General features: G+C 44.3%; 1 protein-coding gene across 1 annotated transcript in view; it reads right to left on the bottom strand.

Moving 5' to 3' along the window:
* Positions 1–10,774: 10,774 nt before the first annotated feature.
* The window catches only part of LOC126106256 (uncharacterized), a 257,643-nt gene continuing 252,441 nt past the window's right edge, over positions 10,775–15,976 (bottom strand). The window contains exons 7-8 of the mRNA XM_049912481.1: positions 11,119–11,212; positions 10,775–11,076 (exon numbers count right to left, since the gene is read on the bottom strand). Of these exons, the coding sequence (XP_049768438.1) occupies positions 10,775–11,076; positions 11,119–11,212 (396 nt within the window). The remainder of the gene's footprint in view (positions 11,077–11,118; positions 11,213–15,976) is intronic.

Genomic DNA, 15,976 nt, shown 5'->3' with positions numbered 1-15,976 from the left:
ATTAATGTTATTGAGTCTTAAGTGTTGAGCCTTCAGCCGATTCTGCATTTAAGTTGTTTTGCTCTTCTTTGGGCCTTCAGCCGATTTAGAATTAAAGTTGTTCTGTTCATAAGGAGTTAGATGGTTTGGGCCTCCCGCCTAACTTAGGGACTGTTTTACGTAAAGCCTTTAGCATTTTTAAAATTAATGTTATTGAGTCTAAGGTGTTGGGCCTTCAGCCGATTTTGAATTTAAGTTGTTTGCTCTTAACGTGTTACATTCTTTAGGCCTTCAGCCTAATTAAGGAGCTGCTTTGTATGTTCAAGTGTAACTGACAGTCGCTTCTTTTTGACCCTTTCCACAATTTAAACTACCTGTTCTGTCCTGCGAGTTTAGCAGGGCGCCTCATGATAGTTTAGTGTTCAGTGGCAGTAAAAAATACACGTGACATTCCTGTGGACACTGACAGTTTCAAAGTTAAGAATTGCATCTTGTTCAGTTTATAATAATGCGATTAGTACTTTGAGTGTGTTGTCATATCCACTTGTCCCCCTCCAGAAGTACATGTAAGAAGCCACCACTGTTATGATGAGTGTTATTCAGTCTGGCACAACAAATTCACTGTAAAATGATCTTAGTTCATAAACGAAAATTCTAAATAGTGTGGACCACTCACAGCTCAACTAAGTCCTGTCACTCCAACAGCAAATTATACCTTATTTGATCAGAAATACCCGGGACGCCCTTATATGGTACTGAATTGCCCACTAGATGTCTCAAGAGGCAGATGCGCCAGTATAAAAGAAGGGGGGGGGGGCTTGTCAGCAGAGAAACAATAACAACAGAATGGGTCGTTCACGAGACTTCAGCGCCTTCGAATGCGAACTACTCATTGGATGTCAGCCGACTGATAGATCTTCCAGGAGCATTTCAACCCTCCTATTGCTGCCCAACTCGACTGTCAGTGACGAAATTGTGAAGTCAAAACGCGAAGGAACAAACACATCTGAAACAAGATCAATCAAAGCTCAGGTACTCGAGGACGGGGACCGTCGAGCATCGTGAACCATGGTTTTAAAAGAATTGCTTGAAACCAGTGGAATGAATCACTCGTTCCAAAGTATTACCAACAGTCCATCTACAATAATAATTGTGCATAGGGACTTTAAAAAAAAGTTTGCAAAATGTAGAGCAGTTGCTCATAAGCCTGGCATTTCTGTAGAGAATGCTATGCCACGCTTGAGGTTGTGTAAAGAGGAACGCTACTGGATAGTTGATGGCTGGAAACGAGAGAATTTGGTGAATCACGCTATGTCCTGTGACAATCACATGGAAGGGTGTGAGTTCGGTGGATGCTTGTAGGACGTTATTTGACACCATACTTAGTGCCAGAAGTGAACCACAGAGAAGTGGGTACTGCGGAGAAAGGGGGGGGGGGGGATTCCGTGTTTAGGTAGTCCTGACGAAAAGGCTAAATGAGGAGGGGTTGCGGACGGATTTTACAGCGTTGCGAATTGCGTACACCATAGGCAGAATTCGTATGATTTATTGTATCAGTAGGATAATGCGTGCTGTCATAAAGCAATGTCTGTGCGGCAATAACAATCCTGAAAAGGACTGGGCTCCCCATACTACCGATCCGAACCCAGTGGAACACCTGTGGGATGAGCTGTAACACCGACTTCTCTCGAGTCTCCAGAGTCCAACATGGCTGCCTTCTGTGGTTTTGGGTCTTAAGGAAGATTGGGGTGTCAGGCCTCCACAGACATCAAGGCACTTCACTGAAAGTACCCGAGTTCAGGTCTTCATAAAGGTCAACGGTGGACACATCCCACGTCCACTTATAGGTGCCGGTTGCTTTTGATTAACTAATGTATCATTGTTCCTTTTGTGCTGTGGTGGGTTATTAAGCACGAACTTTAGGAAGGAATACACATACTATGCAGCCCTAGAATGAGATTTCCACTCTGCAGCGTAGTGTGCGCTGATATGAAACCTCCTGGCAGATTAAAACTGTGTGCCGGACCGAGACTCGAACTCGGGACCTTTGCCTTTCGCGGGCAAGTGCTCTACCATCTGAGCTACCCAAGCACGACTCACAACTCGTCCTCACAGCTTTACTTCTGCCAGTAGTTAAAATGAGTTAAGTCCTTAAATAGATGTATACGACTCAATTGTAAGTGAACAACACATATTATTTTTACTACTTTTTTTTTTTTTTTTTTTTTTTTTTTTGATCAATGAAAGCTTTGTTTCTTAAAGATGAGTTACACAAGAACATCATTTCACACGAAACAACTGAATGAAAATGCGTAAATTTTGCTAACGTACCGCTTTTTCTCTTCAATGTTGATATTCCTACATGGACTTTCCACTGTTTGATTTCTCTCTTCGCAAGATTTGCAGTAATTCGAAGTGCAAATGCGGCTGTTCTGATTTGATTTAGGAGTTTAGAAAATGTTGTTTTTGATTTTAAGTTTAAATTATCGCCATTACGGGCACATAACAATGTAGAATTTTCCACCCTAACTGCTATTTCCTCGCCATGTGTTACGTTATCATTTGTATGGTACCTCCTGATGTGCGGAACTGAGTGTGCTGTGTCTTTTTGAAACCGAGACTGATTGCAGAAAACCACTCAATAATACTGTAAACTGCTGTCTATTCATCTTACCATCCAAGTATAATATCTGATTATGATGTACCTCACAACCATTAATGTCAATAAAAGGACAAGAAAGAAGTAAACCGTTTGTGACAAATCAGTGTTTATTATGCAACTCAGAGTTATGGTACAATGTGATTTCTGCGTGTCCAAAGTGTATTGAGCTGATGAAGTGACGTAAAAGTGAGTTTTGTTGATATCTCCGTGATGGCGGATGCACAGAAGAAGCAGCTACTGCCATCCCATCTGGAACAGAAGGCAACATGAGTCAGTTCTAAAATATCTTAGCATACATACACACACACGATCTTATGAGTTGCTGCTGTCGACTGCAACATATTGGCTCTAAGTACTAAGGGACTTAACATCTGAGGGCATCAGTCTCCTAGACTTAGAACTACTTGAACCTAACTAACCTAAGGACATTACACACATCCATGCCCGTGGCAGGATTCGAACCAGCGACTGCAGTAGCAGCGCGGTTCCGGACTGAAGTGCCTAGAACCGCTCGGCCACAACGGACAACTTGCAACATATTAACCGAGTAAGTAAAGTAATACTCTGAATCTAATGACAGTGATGCTAAATAAATTTCCTTTGTTGCGCTGACTGAAGAAGCGGCCTTGCGTTATTAATTCCTACGTAGCTTCCGTGGTGTCTGAGTACATCTGCATCTATATACTCCGTAAGCCACCATAGGTTGTACGGTTGAAAGTACCTTGCTCCGCTGTTAGTCATTTCCTTCCTTGTTCCCCTCGCAAATGAAGTTACGGAGAAACGATGGTCTCCACGCTTCAGTACCAACCCTAATTTCCCTCTTATCTTCGTGGTCCTCACGCGAAATGTGCTTCGGTGGCATTAGAATCGTTCTGTCATCAGTCCAAAATGCCGGTTTTCTAAATTTTCTCATTAGTCCTTCGCGAAAAGAAAGCCTTCTTGCCTCCAAGAATTTCCATCTGAGTTCAGGCAGCGTTTCCGTAATACTCGGATGTTGATCGGATCCACGGGTAACAAACCTAGCAGCATCTTTCTGAACTGCCTCGATGCCTTCCTTCAAACTGACCTGCTCTGAACCCCATACACCGGAGTGGTACTCGAGAATGGAATCAATCAAGTGGTCTACATGAGCTCTCCTTCGTAGATAAGCTACTCTTTCCTACGATTCTCTCAGTAAACCGACCACACGTCTTCCCAACAACTGACTTTATACGGACATTCACTTTCACGCAACCTTTCCACCTGTATATTTAATCGACGTAACTCTGTCAAGCTGCACTCCACTAATACCGTATTCGCACATCACAGGACTTTCTTCCTAGTTATCTCCATTATATTTTTCCTCATTCATCACACCAAACAGAAATTCACTCCAACTCACCCTGTACCCTTCTACAGTCTCTCAACGAGGAGGTTCTCCGCCACCAGCGGCGTACGTCGGCCCCACATAATGCCACCCAAAAAACATCACAGAACCTCCACCTTGCTGAATTCGCTGGACAGGCCTTACGCGTTCATCCTGACCGGGTTGCCTCCCAACACATCTCCGACGATTGTCTGGTTAAAGGCATATGCGACAGTCATCGGTGAAGAGAACGTGATGCCAATCCTGAGCGGTCCATTCGACATGTTGTTGGGCCCATCTCTACCGCGCTGTATGGTGTCGTGGTTGCAAAGATGGACCTCGTCATGGACGTCGGGAGTGCAGTTGCGCATCATGCAGCCTGTTGCGCACAGTTTGAGTCGTAACACGACGTCCTGTGGCTGCACGAAAAGCATTATTCAACACGGTGGTGTTGCTGTCAGGGTTCCTCCGAGTCATAATCCTTAGGTAGCGGTCATCGGTTACAGTAGTAGCTCTTTGGCGACCTTTGATAGCCACGTCATCGACATTTCCTGTCCCCCTGTATCTCCTCCATGTCCGAACATCACTTTGGTTCACTCCGAGACGCCTGGCCACTTCCCTTGTTGAGAGCCCTTCGCGGCACAAAGTAACAATGCGGACGCGATCGAACCACGGCATTGACCGTCTAGGCACGGTTGAAGTATAGACAACACGAGCCGTTTACCTCTTTCTTGGTGAAATGACGAACTGATCGGCTGTCGGCCTCTCTCGGTGTAATAGGCGCTGCTCATGCGTGGTTCTTTACATCTTTGGGGGGGGGGGGGGGGGGTTTAGTGGCATCTCTGATCAGCCAAAGGGACTGTGTCTGTTATAAAGTATCCGCAGTCAACGTCTATCTTCAGCAGTCAAGGAACCGGGGTGATGCAAAACTTTTTTTGCTGTGTGTATGTAAGACAAATCTTGAGCATCTCACATAGGATGCTGTAGAGCTTAATGTTTCCATCTGATGGATGGATTATCATGAATAACGTCATGTACCATCTCTTCACAATACATTCCAGAAATGCTGGAATTTATCCCAGAAGGCCTCGTTAAGACTTATGACCTACAACTGTATGCCATTCCCCGACCCCACCCGTCTCCCTTCATACCACTCCTCCACCTCCAGAATTTCATCTGGTACTCTTCGATCATACTGCACAGTTGAGTGATCGGCTGTCTTCCTTTCTCGGGCCAGATACTCTACCGTGACCATTTATTATGTTCGATAAACCCACCTACCTCTCAAATACATTAATGACCTTGTGGATGACATCGGGAGTTCACTGAGGCTTTTTGCGGATGATGCTGTGGTATATCGAAGGGTTGTAACATTGGAAAATTGTACTGAAATGCAGGAGGATCTGCAGCGAATTGACGCATGATGCAGCGAATGGCAATTGAATCTCAATATAGACGAGTGTAATATGCTGCGAATACATAGAAAGATAGATACCTTATCATTTAGATACAATATAGCAGGTCAGCAACTGGAAGCAGTTAATACCATAAATTATCTGGGAGTACGCATTAGGAGTGATTTAAAGTGGAATGATCATATAAAGTTGATCGGTGGTAAAGCAGATGCCAGACTGAGATTCATTGGAAGAATCCTAAGGAAATGCAATCCGAAAACAAAGGAAGTAGGTTACAGTACGCTTGTCCGCCCACTGCTTGAATACTGCTCAGCAGTGTGGGATCCTTACCAGATAGGGTTGATACAAGATCCAACGGAGAACAGCGCGCTTCCTTACAGGATCATTTAGTAATCGCGAAAGCGTTACGGAGATGATAGATAAACTCCAGTGGAAGACTCTGCAGGAGAGACGCTCAGTAGCTCGGTACGGGCTTTTGTTGAAGTTTTGAGAACATACCTTCACCGAAGAGTCAAGCAGTACATTGCTCCCTCCTACGTATATCTCGCGAAGAGACCATGAGGATAGAGAGATTAGAGCCCACACAGAAGCATACCGACAATCCTTCTTTCCACGAACAATACGAGACTGGAATAGAAGGGAGAACCGATAGAGGTACTCAGGGTACCCTCCGCCACACACCGTCAGGTGGCTTGCGGAGTATGGATGTAGATGTAGATAGATGTAGATGTAGATGTAGAAATACGACGAGTGGTAGACTCTTAGGCCTACAGAAGAAAGGCAAATGGGAAAGTAGCTGAACAAGAGGAATCGGCCGCGTAGTACTGTGTCTTACCACGTGTGATGTTCAGTGCAGCAGCGCCTTGTAGCCCAGGCCGATAGCTGGAGCGGCGGCGATGCCGACGGCGGGGTGAGACACCTGCACCGACGAGTAGGAGGTGGCGGCGGCGGCGGGGGCGGCCGCGATGGCGGGCACCGCCGTCTTGATCACCGCCGGCGTCTGCAACACGGCGACAGGTGTTGAGGCCCGTGCGCTATGCTGGCATTGTTGACATATGTTATGGATTGTGGACTGCAGTGTCTAGGTAAATATGCCAGGCTGTTTGACAGCTCTGTTTTTGATATACACTATGTGATCAAAAGTATCCGGACACCTGACTGAAAATGGCTTACACGTTCGTGGCGCCCTCCATCGCTAATGCTAAAATTCTATATGGTGTTGGCCCACGCTTAGACTTGATGACAGCCTCCACTCCCGCAAGCATACCTGTGCTGTAATAGCGCCACGCAAAGCAACAAGGAGTTCAAGCTTCGTCCATGAAAAACACGACCACACCATAACACCACCGCCTCCGAACTCACTACATACGCTGACAGATGACGTTTATCGGGCATTGGCCGTACCCACACCCAGACATCAGATCGCCGCATTGTGCACCGTGATTCGTCACCTGACACAACCTTCTTCCACTGTTCAATCCTTCAATATTAACTCTCCTTACACCAATCGAGGCGTCGTTTGGTCTTTACCGGCGTGATGTGTGCCTTATGAGTAGCTGCTAGTCCATGAAATCCAAGCTTTCTCGCCTCTCGCCTAACTGCCGTGGTACTTGCAGTGGATCCTGGTGCAGTTTGCTATTTCTGTGTGGTGGTCTGGATAGATGTCTGCCCATTATACATTACGAGCCTCTTCAACTGTCGGCGGTCTCTGCCAGTCAACATACAAGGTCGGCCTGTACGCTTTTGTGCTGCACGTGTCCCTTCACGTTTCCACTTCACTATCACATCGGAAACAGTGGACCTAGGGATGTTTAGGAGTGTGTAACTCTCGCGTACAGACGCATGACACAAGTGACACCCAATCACTTGACCACGTTCCAAGCCCGTGAGTTCCGCAGAGCGCCCCATTCTGCTCTCTCACGATTTCTAATGACTACTGACGTCGCTGATATGGAGTACGTGGCAGTAGGTGGCAGGAAAATGCACCTAATATGATAACATATGTTTTTCTGCGTGTCCGGATACTTTTTATCACATAGTGTTTTCCCGACAAGGTTCAGTTTCAGTAGCTGGGGTTGGGAACTTGGCAAGATTGATAGACGAGACAGTAAAGATGTAACGAAGAGCAGCGCGTTTCATCACGGGATCGTTTAGCTGGCGAGAGAGCGTTACGGAGACGCTGAACAAACTCCACTGGCAGACGTTACAAGAGAGGCGTTGTGCATCGCGGAGAGATTTACTACTGGAATTTCGGGACAGCACTCTTCAGGACGAATCGGACAACATATTACTTCCTCCCACATACATCTCGCGTACTGACCAGGAGGAGAAAATTCGAGAAATTAGAGCCAGTACAGAGGCTTACCGACGGTCATTTTCCCACGTACTACTCGCGAGTGGAACAGGGCTGGAGGGATCTGATAGTGGTACAGAAAGTACCCTCCGTCACTCACCATTAGATGGCTTGCGGAGTATGATTTAGATGAAGGAGGCGTAGAGGTTTACCGTCATGTTTCATTCCCCAGCTAGTTAGCTAATTGCATGTTCCATAGATCATTGTACGATTCTTTTATCGAAATGATATGGAACAAGTCAGTTTACGGGATTTTAATATTAATGAACACATTACTTTTTTAGTCTTACTCATGAAAAACTAAAGCTAATTTTTTTAACTGGCTACCAGTTTTTAAATATAAATTCATCAATGAATTTGAAGTGGTTTCTGCAGGAGAAACGATTTTAAAAATTTTAAAACTTATATGTCATTGGGAAAATGATCAAAAATTTTTGTTACTTCACATTGTACTCCTTTCTGAGCAACTGTCAGCTTTCATAATTGGTCTGGTGTTATGGGTATGGACATTGCAACTGATCATTTATGACGAATTTCATTAGCAAAGATACGTACTGTAACGGCGCATTTAAAATGGTAACTCCTTGAACAGCTACCTACATGACTTCCGTGGGTGAACACCACATATTATTCTTACCATTTCCTTTTGTGCAGTCAATGGTTTCTTTCTAAGTGATGAGTTACCCCAGAAAACTTTCTGTAGCACATTATTGAGCGGAAATGGGCAAAATATGTCTGGAAGTTGATTCGTTTCTTTCCAAGTTTAGCAGTTATATGAAGAGCAAAATTAGCTGAGCTTAATTGTTTGTGAAGCTCTGTAACGTGCTTTTTACAGTTCAAGTTCAAGTTCAGTAGGTGCACCTAAGCATTTGGAGCGTTGTAACCTCTTTGCTGTCTCCGGCTCATGTGCTAGATAAATTGGTATGGCTCTATTTGTTGTACAGAACTGAAAGTAGTGGGTTTTTCAAAATTTAGGGAGAGTACATTTCAATGAACCACTGAGTAATTCTTTGGAAAACGTTATTTATAATCTCTTCTTTTGCTGTCTCTGTAATGAAATTATTATAACATCAGTATCGCCTGCAAAAATTGGCAATTTTGCGTGTTGGATGTTAAGTGGAAGGTAATTCACATATGTAACGAATAGGAGTGGGTCTAAGAGCATAAGAGGGAATGAACGAAAGAAAAATGGTGATCCATATACCGTGGTATGTATCCTGACCACATTCATCATGTTCCTGTGGTCCTTGCCAAGTTATACAGTGATGGCAGCGGATATGTCATTCTCCAATACTGGTTTCTCAAAAGTAGTCCAACAGAAGTTCATCAGAACAATTCGTCAAGCATCTTTGTTATTTTTTCCCGTGAATTGTACTGACCCTAGCTGTAGGGGTCTTAGCGGGACATCTGAATTCATTCAGTATCTTACATTACCTTATGTAATCAGTCTCAGAGGACCGCATGGCGTCAAAGTTAAGGCTCTCCATCTGCTTCTGTGTCCAGTTCTCCAAGATTACCAGGTGCAATACGTCTTGCCTTATTCCATATGCCCATCTCTTATTTCGTCTTCGCACATTCTCGTAGATTTCATAGCTTGTAGATTTCGTAGGGTTTGTTACCGCAAATAGAGATCTGTAGCTTCTCATGCTCTGTAGGCCATGCCCCTCTTCTTATTCTCCTCTTTCGCTTCCTTCTCCTCCCTGTTTCTTACTTGTCTTTGTTCTCCTTCTTCTTCTTCTTCACTATATCTTCACTAATTCCTACACGCTATCGCCCACAGTCAATGCCCACATGTCTGCATCTCTTAGTCTAGTGGTTAATATCCATGCTGCTAGATCACGGACCCCCGATTCGATTTCCAGCGACATCACAGATTTTCTTCATTTGGGGACTGGGTGTTTGTGTACTTCTAATCATTTTATCTCATCTCCGTCGACGTACAAGTCACCTAAGTGGTGACAACAAGAAAGGCCAAACAACCCCAGACGATATCTATAGGCCAATAATGCTGTACAATCATTTCTTTTTCATTGTCGAGATGACCCCAGCTGCGGAGTTCAAATGTGACAAATGGGACTATCAGGGGACGATGCGAGTAATATATGGCATAACAACACAAAAATGTAAAGTGTAGTAATATGGATGTGCTAGTGGATCCTCTCCCCGATTTTATTCAATCTGTATATTGAGCAAGCAATGAAGGAAACAAAAGAAAAATTCGGAGTAGGTATTAAAATTCTGTCAGTGGCTGAAAAGGACCTGGAAGAGCAGCTGAACGGAATGGACAGTGTCTTGAAAGGACGATATAAGATGAACATCAACAAAAACAAAACGAGGATAATGGAATGTAGTCGAATTAAATCGGGTGACACTGCCGGAATTAGATTGGAAAATGAGAGGCTTAAAGTAGTAAAGAAGCTTTGCTATTTGGGGAGCAAATTAACTGATGATGGTCGAAGTAGAGAGGATATAAAATATAGACTGGCAATGGCAAGGAATGCGTTTCTGAAGAAGAGAAATTTGTTAACATCGAGTATAGACTTAAGTGTCAGGAAGTTGTTTCTGAAAATATTTGTATGGATTGTAGCCACATATGGAAGTGAAACATGGACGATAAATAGTTTGGACAAGAAGAGAATAGAAGCTTTCGAAATGTGGTGCTACAGAAGAATGCTGAAGATTAGATGGGTAGATCATATAGCTAATAAGGAGTTATTGAATAGGATTGGGGAGAGGTTTGTGGCACAACTTGACTAGAAGAAGGGATCGGTTGGTAGGACACCTTCTGAGGCATCAAGGGATCACCAATTTAGTATTGGAGGGCAGTGTGGAGGGTAAAAATCGTAGAGGGACACCAATAGATGAATACACTAAACAGATTCGGAAGGATGTAGGTTGAAGTAGGTACTGGGAGATGAAGAAGCTTGGACAGGATAGAGTAGCATGGAGAGCTGCATCAAACCAGTCTCTTGACTGAAGACCCCAACAACAACAACAACAACAGTGGATGTAAGAAAGTTTCACTGCTGATCACGCACCTGCTCATGGATGACCTGGGGCGGTCCCTGGACGAGCTGTGCAGGGGGCTGGATGAGGCGGGTCTGCACGATGGGGGGAGGCTGGATCACCTGCCTCTGCAGCACTGGAGGCGGCTGCACCAGCTGCGTCGGTCCGGGCACCACGCGGGTGCGCACCACCGTGGCTGGAGCGGCGGCGATGCCGATGGCGGGGGCGGCGGCTATGGCGGGGGCGGCGGCGATGGCCGGGGCGGCGAAGCCCAGGCCTCCAAATCCGCCTCCCAAGGCGCCACCGCCAAAGCCGCCTCCGAAGCCACCGCCGAAGCCGCCTCCGTAGCCTCCCAGACCTCCTCCGAAGCCTCCCAGGTAGCCCGGGGCGGCCTTGGCTTTAGGCTCTGGTACTGGGCCACACTGGGCGGCAGCCACCAGGGCGACGGTCAGCTGCCATCAGGACATCACAGCGTCAGAAACACAGAGCAAGGCGAGTCTTACTGCAGACATTTCCTTAACAGACTGGGCAATGTTCCAATTTGGTGATACATGACCTCCAAATATGGGTTGTTCTGGCGCCCACATATCGACGTACATCGAGTTGACTACACTATACAGGGTGTACAGACTTAGTCTTGATATCATCTTGAAGGAAAGTAGAGCACTCACATGGTATGCTAGTACAAAATCACGCCAAGTCGAGCGCTTTGGTTCCCAAGTATGTGAGTGGCTCGAAGACTTCTTAAGTAATAGAACCCAGTACGTTGTCCTCGATGGTGAGTGTTCATCGGAGGTGAGGGTATCATCTGGAGTGCCCATAAATGACCTTTTGGATAGGGTGGATAGCAATGTGCGGCTGTTTGCTGATGATGCTCTGGTGTACGGGAAGGAGTCGTCGTTGAGTGACCGTAGGAGGATACAAAATGACTTGGAAAGGATTTTTGATTGGTGTAAAGAATGGCAGCTAACTCTAAATGTAGATAAATGTAAATTAATGCAGATGAGTAGGAAAAAGAATCCCGTAATACTCCATTAGTTGTGTAGCGCTTGACACAGTCACGTCGATTAAATATTTGGGCGTAACATTGCAGAGCGATATGAAGTGGGACAAGCATGTAATGGCAGTTGTGGGGAAGGTGGATAGGCGACTATGGTTCATTTGGTAAGATATGGTTCATCTGTACAGGAGACCTCTTATAAAACACTAATACGACCTATTTTTTAGTACTGCTCGAGCGTTTGGGATCCCTATCAGGTCGGATTGAGGGAGGACATAGAAGCAATTCAGAGGCAGGCTGCTAGATTTCTTACTGGTAGGTTTGATCAACACGCGAGTGTTACGGAAACGCTTCAGGAACTTGCATGGGAGTCTCTGGAAGTAAAGAGGCGTTATTTTCGTGAATCACTACTGAGGAAATTTAGAGAACCAGCATTTGAGGCTGACTGCAGTACAATTTTACTGCCGACAACTTATATTTCGTGGAAATACGACAAAGATAAGATCAGAGAGATTAGGGCTCGTACGGAGGCATATAGGCAGTCCTTTTTCCCTCGTTCTGTTTGGGAGTGGGAGAGAAGATGCTAGTTGTGGTACGAGGTACCCTCCGCCACGCACCGTACTGTGTTTGTCCTACGCTTACTGGCTTCCCTACCATAGCTCAAAGCCAGGGTCAAAATGGTTCTGAGCACTATGGGACTTAACATCTGAGGTCCTCAGTCACCTAGAACTTAGAACTGCTTAAACCTAACCAACCTAAGGACATCACACACATCAATGCCCGAGGTAGGATTCGAATGTGCAACGGTAGCGGTATCGCGGTTCCAGACTGTAGCACCTAGACCTGCTCGGCCACGTTGGCCTGCTCAGAGCCAAGAACAGCCTCTGAATTGAACAAGTCACGCCTGATACGCTGTAACGACTTTGCCAAGAAATCGAATTTGGACAATTAGTGGACTGCATAACCAATTAAAGTCACATTCAACCTGTTTAGGTACAAGGTAAAAAAGACGTGATGTATTTTTCTACAAAATGGGACGAAAACCATATCTGCAAGTTAAATTAACTATCCAATATGAGTTTACAACGCTGTAAAATCCATTCTGATACACCTGTCATAAACACTCCAGCATTTTGTTCCCAGTTTGGTAGTCTATTAATAAATAATTTTGTAACAAAAATCTACACCCCCCCATGCTGGAGCAGATGATTATTTAGCTGCGTAAGCCATAATGTATGGACATGGCTTCGCTGATATCTGCATATGGATATCACGGTTCACAGATAGCTCTTCATATTTATGGCAAGTATGAAAGAGGCGTAACAAGAAGTTTGCTATGACGAATCAGCGTAAAGTTCTAATTCTGTGATTCATGACCTCCAATCGTGAGTTGGTCAGGCAGCCATGTACAGACGTGAAGCATCCATAGTGGAAATACTCAGACAATATTAGCTCAGTTGAGGTTTGTACTGAGCGATACGTTCGTATGATGTCCTGAAGTAACATTGTTCCCAATTAATACACTGCAGCGTGTCGTTCTTGCTGAGGGGGGGGGGGGGGATTATATTACTGTTGACAGTATGTGTCAGTGCTGTGGTGGTTAAAGTCGGTAGGTTCGTCAGGGCAACCTTTGACGTTGTCTTATATAGAGTAGTTGTAGCCCGAGAAAACTGCTACATGATGCAGGATTGACATTTGGTGCAGCGATTATCAGCTGAACTCCAATATGAACACATCAAACGGCTGCCTACAAATAGACGGAAAGATCCGTTCTTGTATGATTGCGTGATTTCTGGACAATCACTAGTAGTAGTAATAGCTATTAAATATCTGGAAGTGTCCGTACGAAACGATTTATTGTGGAATTATCACATAAAACTGATCGTAAGAAAGGGAGAACCTAGATTGAGATTCGTTACAAGAATATCCGGAAAGTATAGACTAACGACGACAAACGGCAGACTCAACGAAATTGCAAGACCGTACATTCCTTGAAGAATTTTACGTATCTCTCGTAAAATGATCTTAAAATTAGAGAGATTCTTGGTCATGTGGGGGCCTCACTAACAATCATTTTTTGCAAGCACCAATTCCGACTGTAACATAGGAAATCATGGGGAGGACAAATGTACCATCTGTCACACACCTTAGCGTGGCTTGCGGAGTATAGATGCAAATGTTGATGAACATGTATGGCTGGAAGCACATGATTTTCTAGTTAGGCGAAACATCACCTCCACTTCTGGTTTGACTTCATTGCACTATGTAGGTATCACAGTGCAAGGACTGACACAGCATGCTCGTTCCGGGTAAGGATTCATTGAAAACTACAGTATGTGACTAGCTGCCATAGAAAATCCAGAGAGCATTTCTATTGATGACTTATAGTCTCCACAGTTTAATCCGAAACTGACAAATGGGTCTCTGTCATCACATCCATACAGTTCAAGCAGTCGTAATGTATACAAGTATTAATAGTGAATTTTCATGCAAAGTTTCTTGTCGTGGATTAGCACAAACATCCTTGTTCCGACACAAATCAAAGGTTTTGGCAAAAAATATTTTTTATATGCTGTAACCATTTTCGGATTCGTCCTTCTGCTTCTGCTACGAAACCTTGCTTTTTTCAAAATACGGTGTTTCTAATTCAACGGGAGATACTCTATAGGTACCTATCAGCCAGTTTTTAGAGTATCCAAAATTGTACGTATCTTTTGATTGGATTCACTTAAAATGATTAAACTTTTTACCCCGCCAAGGGATCGTAAACCTTGGTATGCCACGTAAGTATCAACTTAATGTCTCTACCTGTTCCTGTGAAAGAGGCATCTCAACAGCCGGGCAGTCGACATACAGACAACAAAGTAGTCCTATTAAGATTCTGTTTTTACCGACTGGGGTATGGATCACTAAACCCGATCGACTTAACTGACTGTTCGGCCAACTTGGGAAGCATACAATTTCCCTTTTATAAGACTTCAGTATGAGACATTGAACGCTTTGCTAATTGTTATAGTTGAGCGTTAATTATCACAGTCACGAGCTGATGTTACCGACTACCATACAAGCAATATCTTTTATATTATGTTTCAGGTCTTTCACAGTTAGAGGAGTGTCATCTCCAAAGAGAAAAACCTTTTCGTCAGCTCTCTTGTTGAAAACCGTGCGGCGCTCTACGAATTATAAGTGTAAACCTCTCTGTGGCAGCAAACGCCTCTCTTACGACGTCTGCCACTTGAATTTCTTGAACATCGCCGTAAAGGTCAGGTACTTACTAAACGATCCCATTACGAAACGTGCCGCTCTTCCTTTGATCATCTTTGTGTCTTCTATGTATCGAATCTGTTAAGATCTCCTCACAGATGGGCAATACACAAGAATTCGCGAATGAAATATAATTACGCAAGATTCTTGGCGTGAACCTGAGGCAGGGATCTGACTTTGCTTATGATAATTGTACTGACAAAACTGGAAAGCGTTGTCCGAACGCTACCAAACTGACGCTTGAGTTTGTGTCTGCTTCATAGTGATTAAAATTTCATCCGTATGAAAAAGGCAGTGCTACAGATTAGGACTGTTGGAATTTTTAAAAATATCTGGAATCCGATAAGTCGATGTTGGAAAAAACCTATTATCGGCTCTCGATATATCAAAAAATTATCGATATATCGGCGGAAAAAATATCGTCGTTTCTGCGTGTAAAACTATCGGCTGCACATTGTAAAGATACTGCCGGTTTTAGAGCTGTAAATTTAAGTATTGATTTATTATTAGATAGCCTGTACATCAACAAGCTAGTAGCCTGCCTGTTCCCCTTAGAGCAAGAATTCGAAGGAAAGCGATGCACGTTCGGCTATAACCACTTTGCTAACAATGGTAACTGCATGTAAGCGGCACAATTAAAGCTGTCTGACTGGTCCTTCGTTCGCTTTTGTCACATACCAGATTTGTCCGGAACACTTCATGTCGATTTCTCGGTTTTTCTCATTTCTGCAAACGTTAGCGACCTAGCAGTTATGTCAAATTGCGTGGTGAAGCTAAACGTTGCAGTTTAGATCGTTTTTGAAGAAAGTGGATGTGAAGAAACAACACACTCGTTAGGCTAAAAAAAAATTTAATGCCTCTGGTGTGCTATTTCACTCCGCCCCCCCCCCCCCCCCCAAGTGCAGTAGGGCTTCTTCTTTTGTGTCACATATAACTGCATCACACAAAAAGA

This window comes from Schistocerca cancellata, chromosome 10 (genome assembly GCF_023864275.1).
Source record: "Schistocerca cancellata isolate TAMUIC-IGC-003103 chromosome 10, iqSchCanc2.1, whole genome shotgun sequence".
Classification (NCBI taxonomy): domain Eukaryota; kingdom Metazoa; phylum Arthropoda; class Insecta; order Orthoptera; family Acrididae; genus Schistocerca; species Schistocerca cancellata.
Note: the sequence above shows the minus strand (reverse complement) of the source record. Positions and strands in the feature narration are given on the sequence as shown.